This window comes from Lissotriton vulgaris, unplaced genomic scaffold (assembly GCF_964263255.1).
Source record: "Lissotriton vulgaris unplaced genomic scaffold, aLisVul1.2 SCAFFOLD_2424, whole genome shotgun sequence".
Classification (NCBI taxonomy): Eukaryota; Metazoa; Chordata; class Amphibia; order Caudata; family Salamandridae; genus Lissotriton; species Lissotriton vulgaris.
The window spans coordinates 16,882-31,166 of NW_028244909.1; the positions used below are offsets into that span (position 1 = coordinate 16,882).

At 43.2% G+C, this 14,285-nt stretch overlaps 1 protein-coding gene across 1 annotated transcript in view; it reads left to right on the forward strand.

Moving 5' to 3' along the window:
* Positions 1-14,285, forward strand: part of LOC147666691 (exonuclease 3'-5' domain-containing protein 2-like) — a 51,087-nt gene that overhangs the window by 14,273 nt on the left and 22,529 nt on the right. The window contains exons 3-5 of the mRNA XM_086948962.1: positions 37-347; positions 7,304-7,410; positions 12,861-12,996. Of these exons, the coding sequence (XP_086805088.1) occupies positions 37-347; positions 7,304-7,410; positions 12,861-12,996 (554 nt within the window). The remainder of the gene's footprint in view (positions 1-36; positions 348-7,303; positions 7,411-12,860; positions 12,997-14,285) is intronic.

The window sequence follows — 14,285 nt, forward strand, 5'->3', positions numbered from 1 at the left end:
TCAATAATAGTTTCTTAATCACCCCCATTTCTGCAGATCTCTTATGCTGCCAAAGATGCCCAGATCTCCCTGGCCCTGTTCCTCCACCTGCTGCCACCTTTGCCCACGTCAGCATCCCCCGACGGCAAAGAATCACCCAGGGCTAGGTTGTTGCAGAAGTGCCAAGGCTTGGTGGATGTGCCTTTCAAAGGTTGCAGATCCACTAGGGACCCCAGTGTTGAAACCGACCACCAGCAAAAAGGGCGGTCTAAAAAGTGTGGGACAAGCAGCCAGGATGCTCCGGGACAACAAAGCAAGGACCCAAGGAAACAAAAGCGAAAGCCACTGGGCGTGGGCTACTCAGCCAGGTAATCTGTGTGAGGTGTCTGTCTGTGAATCCAAAGATCTCAATATCTAGTTATGTGACTTTGTTCAAAGAAATTTCTATTGATGTGGTTTCCTTCTGAATGTTTTGACTAGTGAACACTATTTCTCCTCCTTTGAATGTCATGGTCTGTTAGACTACATGTTATCTTTCACAGAGCTGTCAATCACCCCCTCACACACAGTTATTTATGCAGAGGTTGATGACCTAATTGGGGCATAAACAAATATGTATTGAAAATATTTCTTTTTCTGGCAAACTAGGTAACAGGAAAGGTAGCACGAGTTGTTCAGTACACAAGCACCTGTAATGACCTACGTCTCTGTATGTTTTGGTGCTTCTGTCAGTCACCAGGCCATTACTTACCACATCCTTTCTCAGGATCCAGAAAGACACCACATTTCACAATACTTACCCAAGAAAGGAATAAACACTGACAACATATAAGACCATTGCAGAGGAACTTGCAAATAGCAATTCACAACACCTCCCCATCCGAGAGGGTATGCAGCAATTCACAACACCTCCCCATCTGAGAGGGTACACAACGCATGCTCCTCCTTGCAATGTATTGGATATAATAATAAGAATTTAGACATCCCTGATGGGAGCCGATTTCCCTCCTGTATCAACAATTACCCATTAGAGGGGAATCGCCCATCCCTCTGTAAGTACTTGGTAAAAAAGGGTCCCGAGCTTCCCTCACAAGGAATAAAGACAAATTATATTCTCCAAGGGTACTTTATTACATGATAATAGGATGACAAAAGAAAGAAATAACTAGACATCACAATAGACATTTGTAGCAATCACCAACACATACATATACATAGAGCCTGAAAATAAAAGACATAGTTAGATACAATAAGTACACATGGAACACCTCACCATGATCTTAGGCGTCTTGTCATGTGAAGAAGGGTCCGTCTCTCTTTCCCTCTTTGGTTGGGTCAGGACTGTCTGTTGCACAAACACGACTGCACGTCTGCACCGTGATGTATCACCAGACCGCCAGACAAGCATCTCAGCATCTCTCCCTCTCTCGGACCCCCTTTCTCTCATATAGAACTCTATCCTCTATCGAAGCTTCTGGGAGAACCCGCCTACCTTTCTCACAAGATTCCTGTACCTTTCCACACCAGGCACCCAACAGCAGCTGGCCAAGCGTTTTGTTATGACGCCAATGTGAAGAAGGCACATTCCTCCTGATAAGAACTGGTCTGCTCTGGTTCACTGCCGGTGAACAACACATGTAATCTCAAATATAACCTCTCATCTACAGAGGCTCAGAAGATGGCTGCAGTTTAGAATATGGAGTTGCTCAAGCATAGGCCTTTAATACTTGGAAAGCAGAATGATATTAGACCACGTCAAAGCCAATAGGCTAAAGTCATAATTCACCTAACTCAAATAACACTATGCACTTAATCCCTCAGTATCCACTATGGAGCACATGTGTGCACCATCATCCACAACACTGCACCGCGACATCCCATACCTTCTATTCTTTGGCAAGATTATTGTAATGCAAGACCATCCTACATTAAGGCTAAGGTAACATAGCACACTAAAGTCAGTACACAATGGTGGTGATCGAGGGTCATCACAGATCATCAGACCACTAAAGTGGCTCATTCACTACAGCACCTTTCAACACAGAGTAAACATGAAAAAATACCATATAAATGAGTGTGTAAGACTAGAATTACATGTATGGCCTGTAGTGCACTCCACACATGGTTGTACGAAATGCAGTATCCAAACACCCCTGAACGCAGCTTTTATTTATTTATTGAGTTTTATATAGCGCTGGCTAGACCCAGAGGTATCCGAGTGCTTTACATAAGGAACCAACACAGCGAGTTACAAGGTACAATAATTTAAACATTTTTCACAGCAATTTACAAAGAAAAGACAAGTAATAAAAGGCAGAAGAAGGAAAAGGGGGACAAGAATAGTAGTCAGGGGATAGCTAAGAGGGGAGAAAGGCACCTGAGGGGAGATGGGGTAAGGGCAACCAGCAAAAAAGAGAAAAACGTTTGAGAGTCATCAGAAGGAGTCAGGAGGGAGATAGGAAGGGCGGGACAGGGGTCATACAAGATGGCGGGTCCAGATCATGGGAATCGACGGAGACCATCTCCACAAAGAAATGGAGGGATGAACATAAGTCACAAGAGTCAGGGTATCAGAGCGTTTTACATAAGAAGAACAAGTAGCGAGTTATAGGTACGATACATTAAACAATTAGTTGCACAATCATAACAGAGTGAGTGGGAAAATGGTGGGGGGGAGAAGGTAGAGGGGGACGAGAGTATTGTTGTGAGAGAGGGTGAGGAGGGAGGAGGGAACCAGAGGTGGGATGGGGTTTAGCAAACTAGAAAGAAGGAGAAAAATAATAGAGTATCATCAGGGCGAGACCGGAGGGAAGGGAGAAATTATTGAGGTCAGGCAAGATGGTGGGTCTGAGTCGTGGGTATCAACTGAGTCCAACAGCGAAAAGGTGGGATGTCCAAAACTCAAAATTCCATAAGGAAGAATAAGAGCGCAGGATTAAGTGCCGAGAGTCAGAGGGGGTACGAAACAACAAAACCAAAGGTGGAAGGCTGGCTGTAGAAGGCGTGTAGAGGCTCTGGAATTCGGAGGCATCGATGATGAAGAGACCGCAGGACGTAGCTCCTGCACCCCCCTACCTGGAAGGCACACATCTGAGCAAAAAGCCAGTATGTTGGAGGTAGCGGCAGCGAGGCAGCAGCGGGGACTGGGAGAGTGAGCCGTTCTTAGAATGGTAGAATTGCAGGCGGGAAATTTGGGTCTCCCGGACCAACAGCGCTGTGGTACTCGCCCTCATTTAGAGTTCATCGCTGCAGGTGATCCTTCGTCTGGGCAGACAGCTGCTCCCTGCTCGGAGGCCATGGGGACGTTCAGGAAGAGAGTAATCATGTCTCAGATCAATTTGCCGCCATCCAGGGTTTTCCGATGAAAACAGAGCTGCGCCAAGGTAGGTCCAATTCACAGCAATCCGCAGTGAATCGTTCCGAAGGAGGCAGAAGGGGGAGGAAAGCACAGCAGCGGGACGAGGAATGCCATGCCTGAAGTCCGGCTGGGTAGGAGACGGCCACTGGAGAAACCCAGGTCAGACTCCTCTATAGCCAAACCAAGCGGCTCCACTGGGCATCGGCACATGTCGTCTGGATGTCCGTAGTCAAGGTACAGGCAGAATAGCGGGGGAAAAGGGGGATTTAGGTCAAAACGGCAATCCCTGTCCGGAAGCTCCTTGCCAAGGCATCTCACCGGGCCGCCATCCCACTCCTCTCCTAATTTTAGATTAGGTAAACAGTTTGGCATCTCCAACGCATAACTTGTGCGCTACTAGTAGCTCTTCAGCCATCTTCAAGTAACTTGCGTGTGTGCAGGCCACCCTAGTACATTAGACACTTTTGCATGGACTAAGTAGTAAAACAGAAAGGTTTCCCTTTAGGATTGTTTAACTTAAAAGCCAGTCACACCACACCATTCAACTCACGTAAACCTCATATCACAAATCAAACAGATGGTTCAGTAAAGCACTTACAAAGAAAATTATACCTATATTAAAAAATGTCACAGCATGTATTAATCATTGATACACAATAATCTCTACTCCACAAATTCATAAAACCTACACAAAAGACATTAGGTAAAAACCTCAAACTAAAAGAGTATCACTTCATAAAAAGACAGGAGACATTCAGACAATTTGCTTTGTCTTGATAGTGTTACTTCGGATACACTGCGGACAACAGAGAGCAAGGGTTCTAATTCCCTGTCACCGTGACAATGTTGGTCTTTCCGAATTAAACAAAAGCTAAGGCGTCAACGTGTTTCGGTGGTATTAAATCAATTGTGCCACCTTCTTCAGGACAAATATAATATATCTCCTTTTGATTGGTGTCACCTATTTCAAAGTAAAACAAAACATTCATTTATCTTAACTACATACAGACAAAAACATATCCACAATAGTAAGAAAGTATTTTGTAAAAACATACCAATATGATCAAATATGTTCATTCAGTATACATTCACTGTATTAACAGTAAGGCTGACATGCTCTTAACCACAAATTTGATCAAAAGTAGTTTCCTACACTTTACAATCCAATACTTGTAACACTGAGAACAATACTATTCATTGATCTTTGTAAGTGCTCTATTTCTTGATATCATACCACATTCCTTCATCCTTCCACACCAATCATTTGTATTCCAAAGATCTTGAGACTCACCCGTGCAGACGCACATAAGTGAAGGACTCCACCTCGGGTTGGTAAAAAGAGGTAGGACACTGGGATATTAAATATATAAAATCTGTGGAGTATAGTGAATTCAATATTAATACTCCTACTATGAAAATGTTAGTCTGCCAATCAGCAAATATGCTTTAACAAATTGTAAAAAAGGGCATTACCTTTACTTAGTAAAATAGTTGTTCTTTGAATAAAATAGTTATTCCTTAAATCGATTCCCTTGGGCGGTTTATCAGGCCACTTAGGGGTTGGTTCTGTCAAATAAAGCACAGGTACACAGAATTGTGATATCGGGCTCGCTAACTTAGTTATACATTTTGATCAAATGAGTTCAGAAACTGACTTCACTGAAATCTCTCATTACCTTCTTTTTGGATATCTGGTGGTTATATATTGTTGTCCACCGGAAGGGATATTTGTGTCTCCGATATTTTCTGGGAGTTCACCTATATAGATCGACATATTAACGCCATTTTTAGAATTAATTTCAATTTCCTAAATTAACTAAACTAACATCACAACGTTAGAACCTGTTAGTGTCAGACATGCAGACGCTATCTCGCCTTATAAAAATCACACTGGTTTTATCGCGGTTTATTTTTTGGTTCTGGGCCCGAAGTGAGATATGGTTATGGCTACATCCATCATGACCGGTGCATAAGAAAAAAACAAAACAAAAAGAGAGAGAAGAAGGATCGTTACTCTCTATGTAGACCTATTGCTGAAGCGACATACTTTATATCAAACTTATCGGCTGCCCGGGAGCTCTCGTAGCAGTGCGATCAAAGAGAACGCGCCCGCACCTAGAGTCTCCTTTTATCCGCGTCATGTGTGATGTCATACCCGCCACCACGCCGAACTAAGCGTGAGACCAGGCTTTCAAAATGCCGTTATTATCCACATAAAGATTTCCATAACAGCGTTGTCGGTGGTTCACGTAATGGGTTCATATAGTTTTACTAAGGATTACGGTCCCAACTCAGTGTGCTGTGTACGATCGTGATTATTTATGTAAAAAAATAATACCGATCAGTCTTAATAAAATTGTGAGATGGAGACTACAACACCACACCTCTGGTGCCAAAAATAGGCGCACAAATTTCTATGCATAGATGGTGAAAAAATGTTTTGGTTTTTCATTTAGTTAGTGAATCAAACCAATATGTTAGTGTGACAAGTTTCTACATATAGAACATAAGTGTGGTTGAATAGTGAAGGGATGAAAATATTCATGCACATGTAATTAAAAAGTGTGTATATATATATATATATATATATATATATATATAGTAGGTCAAATATAACCTCTATACATGAATTACAGCTCTTGTTGTTGAACAGATTAGATTGATTATCGCTTCTAAAAAAATATATTTGTCCATATGATAATACTCAGTCTAATCTATTCACACATTATTGGGGCACGATTCTCATCCAATCCTCCTTCGTGTTTAGACCCTTATTAACTGTATCTAATGTTGAAATATACCACTGCTCTCTATTCTTTCTCTTTGATTTCAACATTGCCACCTCTTCTTGGATACATAATTTTTTCAATCACGTACCAAGAAAATTCAGTGCGAGTGTGGTTTAATTTTACAAAATGATCGACTAGTGGAGCATTGACTTTTCTGGTCTTCAGTGCCGACCTATGTTCGAGAAGTCTCAATCTGATTTTTCTGCCTGTCTCTCCAACATATCCAAGTCCGCAAGGACAGAGCAATAGGTATATCAGATTACTATGTTGCATCGACGCCATTTAGGGATTGCCACGGGTCGCAGCTGTGACCCCTGGCTTGCCCCTTGCTACCCCTAGCACAACTTTTATGACCCCTGGCCTCAGAGGTCACAAAATCTGTGCCTGAAACACAGGGGTGGCTCTTCTAATGGACGCTGGTTGGAGCTCCACTTGCCTGTGTTCTGTCAATTTTCCATCATACAAATAGTGAATATTATTCACTACTAGTGTAATTAAAAAATGGAGCACATTAGCTGGAATAGGACACTATCTGGAAGCTAAGGTAAGTAAAAAATACTGTTAAATGTATGTTGTATGCATTCCTGCGGGTGAAAGTGTGTGAATTTGTGAGTATGTGGAAGATGTTCATGAGGTTTTGCCTATTTAAATTAATATATGTATACTAAAGCTGGAAGCGTGTATTCGAGACGAAAATGTGTGTATTTTCAGAACTCCGATGCTGCTGTTTGGAGAAAAATGGTTGAATTTCCAGTTTAATTTCCAACTCAACCATTCCACTGAGCTGGGTAACAATAAACCTATGTTATTTCTTTCGAGTGAACAAGCACTTTAGAAATACACATAATGTTCTGTTATATAAAATCATGTGGTGGTGGGGGACTTGTTATTCCCCTGGTACATTTCAGCTCTGGATGTTATGTTTTTCCCTGATAGAGGCATTCCAAATGTATTGTTTACATTACTGCTGGCAGCCCTGTCTGGTGCAATTAGGTGATCGCCGGAGACCTAACGTCTCATTCCCTCTGTAAGGATTTTAATCTGTTTTGTGTCCCTCTGCCCTGCACCCCATCCTGCTTTGTTCAATGTCATCATTATTTTTGTATTTATTTTGATGCAAGTCTTCTGAATAATGTTACCCTCTGTCCTGAGTCTAATGCTGCACTGTCTCCCACAGAAAAGCACCCTTGTATGACAACTGTTTCCTGCATGCTCCGGATGGGGAGCCCTTGTGCACCTGCGATCGCAAGAAAGCCCAGTGGTACGTGGACAAGGGCATTGGAGGTAAGTACCTGCGCATTCCTTGGTTTTCTTTCCATTAGGTCGATGTGACTGTCCAAGACGGCGAGAATGGGTACTTGTGCTCTAGAATACAGTTGGTAAAACCTAGAAAGGGGTGCACGAATCGGGGTTCATTTGTTTTCTGGGTTGTAGCTTCAAGTCCAAGTTTCAGATTTAAAGTATGGACTTGGCACAGATCAGGGTGGGGTTTCTTGATCAGTTTTCTTCAGCTGGTATTACTTTAATGTTAATGAACCCACATTTAATCTGTAAATCAAGTTTTTTTTTTTTCCAGGGCAGGCCCACTAGGGCTGGACCCATGTCAGATTTTCAGGTTAACAAATTAATATGTAAGGTTCCCGTTATTTCAGGGCATACAGTTTGATCTCTTTTGAATATCCTGAGAGTGCGGATGGCTCTGGTCCTCCTAGACCTATGCTGGATACCCCTGCTATTATCTGGTGATACTTCCCCCCCCCCCTCTCTCCCCCCCCCCCACACTATTTCCATTACCTCCTGCGACACTTTTCATTGGTGATTGCAAAGGAGGACGGACTTTTTGTTGGGTTTCTGCTGATAATTTTATTCCTTTTTCATTGCAGCATTTCAGCATCACTTAAGGCTCTAAATTGCACAATAGTAATTCCCACTCTCTAAATTCTTAATTTTGCTTGAGTCTTCAAGACGTCCATGGAGAGGAGGGAGAGCGGTATATGCACAACAGAGGCGCAACTAGAGCCAAATTTCGGGGGGGGGGGGGGGGGCGAGGGGGGGGGCTAAGAAAAAATTTCGGGGGGGGGGGGCTGAACCTTTAATCAGAGTGGAGCTGCAGGGCCTCCAACAAGGGGTGAAACAACAGCTGGGCCTAATTAACATTCATATGTTTTTTTAAAGACCTGTGAAACGTTCGGGTGCGGCTGTGTGTGTGCCCGGGATCTGTCACCCCGGGCTGCCACACACGAGGGGGGGGGGGGGGGGGGGGGAGGAGGAGGGGAGGGCTGAAGCCCGGTGAGTCCAATGGGTGTTGCGCGCCTGATGCACTCAGTTCTGCCCTAGGGTTTCCTGCCGTCCACTTAGTGAGAATGGGAAATCCTGTGAGCAGCCTGCCAGCCTGCTCCTTAGCTTCTCCTTCCCAGGTATCTGAACAGCCGCAGTTGCCTGTGAAAAAGAAAGAAGGATCCTGTGAGTATCTCAGCAGCTCCTCAGCGTCCTCCTTTTATAGGATTTCGTTGTGTGTTAGAATATCATTACCAAAAATATCACTGTATAAATAATGTTTACAAAAATATAGATTTGCTGCTACCTTCAGCGAGGTGATGTTTTTGAAAACAATGTTTAGGACGCAGTATATTTTCAGGCAATATTTTGGCACCATACCTCTCTTCTTCCTACCCCCTTTTCACATCATGCCATAACAAGGTTTCGGGGCCTGATTAGCTAACTCACTCACTAGTGCGGTTGTTGAATCTATCCCATTAATAGCTTTTACCCCCCTTCCCATCCTCTTGCTGCCGCGTGACTTTGGAGACATGGTGGCCCCTTCCAAAAATGGCACTTACCAGTTTTTCTTCCCTCTGAATGATTTTTGGAGTGCCGGGTTGCTGAGAAAATATATGTGGACCGTTTCTGTGAATTTGCATCGGACAATTTCGCTGGAACTTCTGAGTTAACCAGGGCTTTAAGTGGGCCGGGTCTCAAGGGGTCTGAGCACCGGCAGTTTTTTTCAGGGGGCCTCGAAACGGGTCTCTATCGGGCTCTGTTTTGAGCCCTGACACAGGCAGCCCGTTTTTTTTCCCGGACTGCATTGACCGCTGTTTGCTGTCACTGCAATCCGGAAAAAAGTGCCATGGCTCAAAACAAAGCCCGATAGAGACCCGTTTGGAGACAGCACCAGGCACATGGATGTGCTCTGCTCACACTGCTCACTTCTCAGTAGTAGAGAAGTTACAGCATGACGTCATGCCAGGGGAGCGTTGTGGGGGAAGGGAAATCCTTTAAGAGTCATTTTCTTTCTGGATTTCCCTTCTCTTTCTGAAACTGAGGAGCAGTAACATTGTGGTAGGGACACCAAGGATTTAATTGGAAGCTTTGTCAATATTATATACAAGATATAGTTGCAGCTTATTTATCTTCTGCAAGTAATAACCATTGACAAAACCAATATTACTTACTTATTGTAGGTATGATGTTACTTGTATCAAATATCTGGATGCAAAGACGGAAACAGCAAAATAAAAGTCGGGCGGCACACTATGCTAAGCACAGATTTTTTGCGTAAGTGATTTAAAGCCACGCCCCCAAGTACACTGACCACGCCCCTTTGAGAGACCCCCCAGTTTTTTCATCCCACTTAAAGCCCTGGAGTTAACCATGAAGTATCTTCGGTAAAAACTATCTGAGATCTTTACTCTGGTGCCCAGTGACACTTTCTCGTACTTTTCCCCCAAACATCTGCAAAATTCATTAAGGGCTGAGGTCTAAATAGAGTCAGCCCATAGCCTTAGGGTTCTTCTTCTAGGCAGGAAGTCCAGGTTCATTGCTGCCCTCTCCCTCCTTTCACCTGGCTTCTTAGCCCTTCATAGTCTTGGATGTCCAGTGAGTCTAGGGATATTGAGCGCGATGTACTAAGTTTCCTGTTTACATATCTTAAATAGCGACTCAGTAGGAATCAGTATATAAGAAATGCAAAACGATATGAACAAAATTCACAGATTAGGAATCGCTATTAGGGAATCGCGAATAGAAAATACCAGGGCATTCCCACCTATGGGCGAAATAGGAAATGGTTTGCATTTCCTAAATTGCGAATTCCTAACAGGAAATAGCAAATTGAGAAATGCAAAACCCAGGGTGCCTCTGGGCTTAAGGCCCCCCTGGAGGAACTCAGAATTTCCCAGTGCACATGTGCGCTTCATGTCACAATAAAAAAAATGCATTTTTGTATTTCCTAAATGCCCAATTTGCATTTAGGAAATGCTTTGTACATGTGCTTTAGGAATCGCAAATAGGTAATCCCTATTTGCGGTTCCTAAATCTCGGTTGCAATTTGCTATTTCTGCTGTATAGAAATCGTAAATAGCAATAGTTTTTGGCCATCTGAAAAGGCCTTTAGCATTTTTTAACTGTCTGAATAATGATTTGGCCCATTAAGAAATGAAATGGCTTCGTACATCTGGACCATTGCTCATTCACCCTCAAGTGCTATTCACCGGGAAGTGAAGCAGCAGTTTATGTGTAAGGTCTCTCTCTTTCTAGGGTATTTTCTGGTTTCTGGAATGAATCTTCTTGTTTTAGAGTTCTAATGATCACAAGTGTTCTCTTGTGTTAAATTAGCCCAGCAGTTTTCTTTCTTTCTTCTGTTGCGGCACTTGGGTTGAATATCCTCATCATCATAGGCATAGTTTAGTGCGTTCAGCTTCAGTGGTAGCCAAAGCAAATGGGTAAATACTATGCAATGCAAATATTATTTGGTATCAATGAGTCAAATATCAGTTTCGTTGGTTTATTAAACTAGATGGACATTTCTGCTCCATTAAAACCACCCACCTCAGTTGCTTACCAATATTATGATCAATACACATAATGTATTTGGCTTGAAACATTCCCTTTACTTGCCAGGTAGAAAATGTCCGTCCACTTCATCCTTTCTTGGTTGCATGTATCATGAATTCAGGCTTCGTCTGCATCTAAGCAGCCTATGCAAGAAAAGCTACTAGGTTTCGGGGAAACAAAAATTGCATTTAATTATATTAACATATTTTTACTTGCATCATTGTCAGCCTCTTTTAATTTCCTTTGAAAGAGATTACTGGTTGTCAGCATAAAGTGCTTTGTTCTGCCAAAGATCTGTCACTTCATCTAAAAAAAAAAAAAAAAAAAAAACTAGGGAAGATTTGTCTTCTGTCTACTCCCTATTCTACATGTTACTGATCCGCTTGCTTAAGTGGTGATTTGCGAGTGTAGTGTTTTGAATGTTGATTGTCAGTCAGTTGACAATCAGTTAGGTCTGGAGGCCAAGCAGATAATTTGCATATGATGGTGGATGTCGATTGTTTTGACGTCTGATGGTGGGTATTTTGCTGTAAGCCAGTATTTGTGACATTGACTTTATAAGCTTATGAAAGCTGGTGTATTGGAGTATGGTGATGGGTGTGCTGTCATGTGCTGTATACTGGGTGGATGTGCAATGGTTGGTGTGTTGGCATATGATTATCGCTTTGTAGGTGTATGGTGGTATGTGTAGTGGCCAATGATGGCGGTTGTTTGATATGAGGTGGGTGTGTGGTACTATATAGTACAATTCTTGTTTTGACACCTGATGGTGGATGTGTTTGTGTATGATGGATGTGTGGACATAGGACATTATGTGGGTTGGCATAGGACAGTGGGTTTGCTGGCACAGGACAGTGTGTGTGTGCTAGTATAGGATGTAGCTTTTAGGGATTTATGATGGTTGGTGTGGTGGTGCTGATGTTTGCATGGTGGTGGGTGTATTGACCTATGATGGTGGCTGTGTGCATAAATGAAGTATGTGAGTGGATGTGTGATACTGTTTTTTCAATGTATGTTTGTGCGTGTTTTGTAATATGTTGTAGTTTGTGTGGAATATGATGGTAGGTGTGTTGGTGTATGATGTTGGATGGGTAGGCTATGGTTCGGGTGTGCGCCCTGCCTTTATGCCTGGTTTCCGGTTGCCTGCCTTGCCTGTCCCTTGCAGCCTCTCTGTGATACCATACCTCCTCTGTGTACCCACCTCCTATCCTACATCCCCCATTTCCTCTTCCTCTCTACTACCTCTGTGTACCCCCTCCTCTGCAACCCCAGTGCTCTGGCCTTTCCTTCCCCTGGTGTTCCTCTTTGTGCCTCTCTGAACTCTTTGCAGCCTCTGTGTGTAGTGTTCCACCTTGTTTTGTGTCTGCAGCCCACACGTGTGCCTTTAGCATCCAGTGCATGTCCTGTCAGTGCCCCCCTGCAGCCCCCCCCTTCAGTGGGGTTCTGCCCCTCTACAACCCTTATTTGCTATTTCGCAAACCATTAGCTCCCATTGTGATGCATCCGGCCAGCCTCTGGGTTGCCTGTGGCCTGTCTCTTGGTTGTCTTTGGTATCTTCTGGCTTATTCTCCTTCCTCTGCCTTTGATTGGTGCTTTTCTGGTGGTTGTCTTATGCTTTCCGCCTCCCCTTCTCTCTGCTCATAGTGATGTGTACCTACTTCTGTTTGAATCTCAGTCTTGCACTGTTCCGAGTGCGCCTCTTGTCCACCAAATTTCATGACATTTCCTCAGAAACGTAAAAATTGTGTTTCAGTGTCATTCCATTTTGTGTCTTTTTTTTCATTTAATTTGTTACGGATTTTCAATCTATTCTAGTTGTTGATAATTGGAAAATCCGAAGGAAAAGAGCCAAGCGGTAAATGATCAAATACATGACTTCTTTCTTCATTTGCACCCTACAGAGCTGATTAGCAGCGAGCCGTTCATCGTGAAACTGCGCTTCGAGCCGTCTGGGCGGCCGGAGTCCCAGATAGACTATTACCTGACAGTCAAGGAGAACCTCTGCGTGGTGTGCGGCGCGAGAGAGTCCTACATCAGGTGGGTACATATGGTGAACAGTTCCATCCAGTTGAAGTCGAGCAATGTTGAGCCTTTTAGGTAGTTCAGATATAGGAAGTGTTATCTAACCATTGAATATAATATAATAAGGTCATGGCTGGTTTCAGTTCCTCCCTCTTCCAGACTTAAAAAGAACTGAGATGCTCTTTTGGGTGAGAGTGATGTGCGCAACGGTATGGGTTTATATCATAAGGGTGAACACCTGTCAGTCCAACACCTAACACCCTCTGGCATTCTTCTACCTTCCAATGTCCCTTTGAATCAATTTTGATCTATCAGCATTGTCATCTTTGTGGACAATGTTAACAGCGGAGGCAGTTCCCATTTCTGGTCTTTGCACGATTACATTTTAGGCAATTTCACCAGCATTGAATATGGGAACTTTGTTCCCAAGAGTTAAGAACCTGTTGAGCTGATTGAGTTACGGAGCTTGTGTGTCATCCGAGAGGCCTAGGACTACTCCAGGTGAATACCATATTGTAAAACAAATTTTTGAAATTAAATGTAAGTTTTGAAATAGTGCATGTACCAGAAAATCTCAAGTCTTTACTTTCAGTAGGAAAATACCCACAGTACTAGACACATATCATGTCACTATAGTGATCTAAACACCCTTCAGCAACCGCGCAGGTATCTGGGGTGAGATTCCATCCCAGACTGAAGGCACGAGCTCATGGTGTGAAATGAAGATTTCCAACATGGAACATTTCACTTTGCTTCATGCCAGGGTGGCTCATTTATGTCTTTACTAGTTGTTATTAATTTGGACTAACCTAATATAGCCCAACAAGAGGTTTTTGTTCACTCTAGTGGTGCGAGTGTCCCTTTACTTTTAAAGTAGACACTTTTGATGCACCTTGTGTGTTTGATCATCTCTATAACACCCTAGATGTGTATGCCTGCGATGGGTGTTGGAGCACTGTGAACCATCCTTCTAGCTAGATCAGCAGGTTCTGTAGTAGGGGATCTCTGTGTATAGTCCTAATCTGCGAATAGTCCCGCCCATGTGCGGGGACCCCGGAGCAATCAAAATAGTCTCTTAAGTTGTGTTCTCCTGCAGTCCTCCCTAGACACTTAAGAGAAAATGAAAGACCAATAATGCAGCCTGACATGAACAAGGCTACATTGGCCAGCACTTCATCCTGAAGTGAAAAGGATAGCCAAATAATATTATTCAATTTTACACATTTTACAGAGTTTCACCACACATAGAGAAACTCCCCTTCACAAAAATCCTTTGCATGATAGAGAGGAAGGGTTGGACAGAC